The 2210-nt window shown below is 50.5% G+C and overlaps 2 protein-coding genes across 2 annotated transcripts in view; one reads left to right on the plus strand and one right to left on the minus strand.

Moving 5' to 3' along the window:
- BCR (breakpoint cluster region) overlaps nt 1-2210 on the minus strand; it is an 814161-nt gene that overhangs the window by 111693 nt on the left and 700258 nt on the right. The window lies entirely within an intron of this gene.
- GUCD1 (guanylyl cyclase domain containing 1) overlaps nt 87-2210 on the plus strand; it is a 20815-nt gene continuing 18691 nt past the window's right edge. The window contains exons 1-3 of the mRNA XM_011989186.1: nt 87-93; nt 1479-1634; nt 1740-1946. Coding sequence (XP_011844576.1) covers nt 87-93; nt 1479-1634; nt 1740-1946 — 370 coding nt within the window. The remainder of the gene's footprint in view (nt 94-1478; nt 1635-1739; nt 1947-2210) is intronic.

Raw genomic sequence — 2210 nt, forward strand, 5'->3', positions numbered from 1 at the left:
CCAAAGCTGCATTTTCTATCAAAGAAAAAGAAAAAAGAAAGCTCAGCTCCTGGCTTGGAGGAAACTATCTGGCAAATATGTGCAAGATGTCGGGTGAGGAGGAATGGTGGGGTGGACAGAAGTAAAAATAGGAATGAAAAGAGAGCATCTCCCATCGACCATGTGTCCCTGCTACCCTGTGTCCCTTAATCTTCAGCGAAAGGACCATTAGCGAATACTGTGTGTGTAGGGGAGGGGGATTGGAATGTTAATCTGTTGCACTGTTATTTGTCAACCCTTAATTGTAGATTATTACATTTTGAGAATAACACAAGCCTGAGCTGTCCAATACAGTAGCTCATGTCCACATGTAGCTATTTAAATTAAACTTAACTAAAACACAATAGAATTAAAATAAAAAACCCAGTCCCTCAATCCCAGTGGCCATATTCCAAGTGCTCAACAGCTACATGTAGTTAGTGGCTACCCTACGGAAGGGGCAGATACAGACCTAAGGACCATGCATATCTAGGAGAGGAGACTGTACTTTTAATGCAGCCCTTTAACCTTTCACTTACTTTACCATCAAGGATATTGAGAAAATATCAAAGTGACAACGTGCTATATGCAGGAAATGCCCGTCATGGAGGAAAATAAGGGAAAGCACCTGACTTGACCTAATTAAAAGCATCCAGCAGTGAACTTTTTATTGACATGAGCGACGACTCAAAGTTGGAACCTAAGTGCACCTAAGACAGGAGAACATGAGGTTGAAAGGACAGGCTCCTTTGGTGAGGATCCCTGGCTTTCAGCCTTAGGAGACTAGATTTTACGCTGAAGATAGTGGGGAACCACTGCAAAATTATAGGTAAAGAATGACACAATGAAAAGGTAGCAGCATTTATTTACAAAATGGATCCAACGTAAGGTTTAGAAGCAGAGAAACTTGTTAAAATTTCTGCAACAGTTAAAACTGCTGCAACAGTGTGGAAAGCATGACGGGACCACTGCCTGAAAGGGAGCTGGGGGCAGAGATGCAAAGAACTTTCTAAAAAATGACCGGCTGGGCGCGATGGCTCACGCCCGTAGTCCCAGCACTTTTGAAGGACGAGGCTGGTGGATCCCTTGAGCCCAGGAGTTCGAGACCAGCCAGGGCAACATGGTGAAACCGTCTCTACTTTAAAAAAAAAAAAAAAAAACCAAAACCCTCATAGGATTTGACTTCAAGATTCAAAAAACTCATAGGAAATGACTTCAAGATTACTGCCTGGAAGCTTTGAAAAACACCCACCTGGAGAGATACAGAATGTAAGAAGCATGCACGTTGAGCGGGGAGCTAATGAACTTACTTCCAGGCGCTAGTGAGGCGACGCTGATGTTTGGGTGGCCCAAACTTCCCGCTTTCTTCCCTCCCCGAGTCCCGCAGAGTTCATGCATTGAGTCTTTCTCCAGCCCCCGGCCCCTCACAGGCACCTCGACCTCCCCTCGCCCGTCCCCAGCCTCACCGGCTCTGGCCTACTTTTCCTTCTCTTCGGTGCACGGCGAAAGCCGCTACGGCGAAGGCGTGAATCAAGAGAATGGCGGGCCCAGCTCCCAGAATTCCACTCGTTCCCAAAATGCTGCGCGCAGGGCCCGCCTCCTTCCTTTCCCCAGTGGTGAGAGCGGTGTCGCCTCCGCTTCCTCCTCACTCCGCCTGCCGGCTGGGAAACTAAGGCACCAGTACGATAGTTCCGGCACCGGAAAAGAGGGCCGATGACTAGGTCCGGGGACCGCCGCAAACAACGACCCTTGGGGCCGGCAAAGAGCCGGAAAGGGTGCTTGCACTTCCAAGCACCCCACACCAAGGACAGGCTGGACGGCAAGGCGGAGACTCGGGGCCTGGGCCCTCAGACCGGGGGCAGCAGGAGGTTGGGCCAAGGGCCAGGACTTCCCCTCACAATTTAATTTTTTGATCCCAGCACCGCCAGGTAAGGGGCGCCCTGAGTGAGGCTAGGTATCTCGTACGGATAAAGTTAGGTATAGAGTAGAGAGGAGGCCGGCTCAGGGTCATCCCTAAAGGCAGTTTAAGGAGAGTTGTTTGGAGCCTCCGGAGTACACTGGGCGGGACCAGGGTTTACAGCTAAGAATGGCAAAGGAGCGGGCCCCGGCTGAGGCGGGGCTTGCTGAAGGGAGGAGCCTCTGTTCACGAAATGCACGGGCTTTGGGGCGGGGCTCAAGGAAAGGGGCGGAGC

Source organism: Mandrillus leucophaeus, unplaced genomic scaffold, assembly GCF_000951045.1.
Source record: "Mandrillus leucophaeus isolate KB7577 unplaced genomic scaffold, Mleu.le_1.0 Scaffold349, whole genome shotgun sequence".
In the NCBI taxonomy this organism is placed as follows: Eukaryota; Metazoa; Chordata; class Mammalia; order Primates; family Cercopithecidae; genus Mandrillus; species Mandrillus leucophaeus.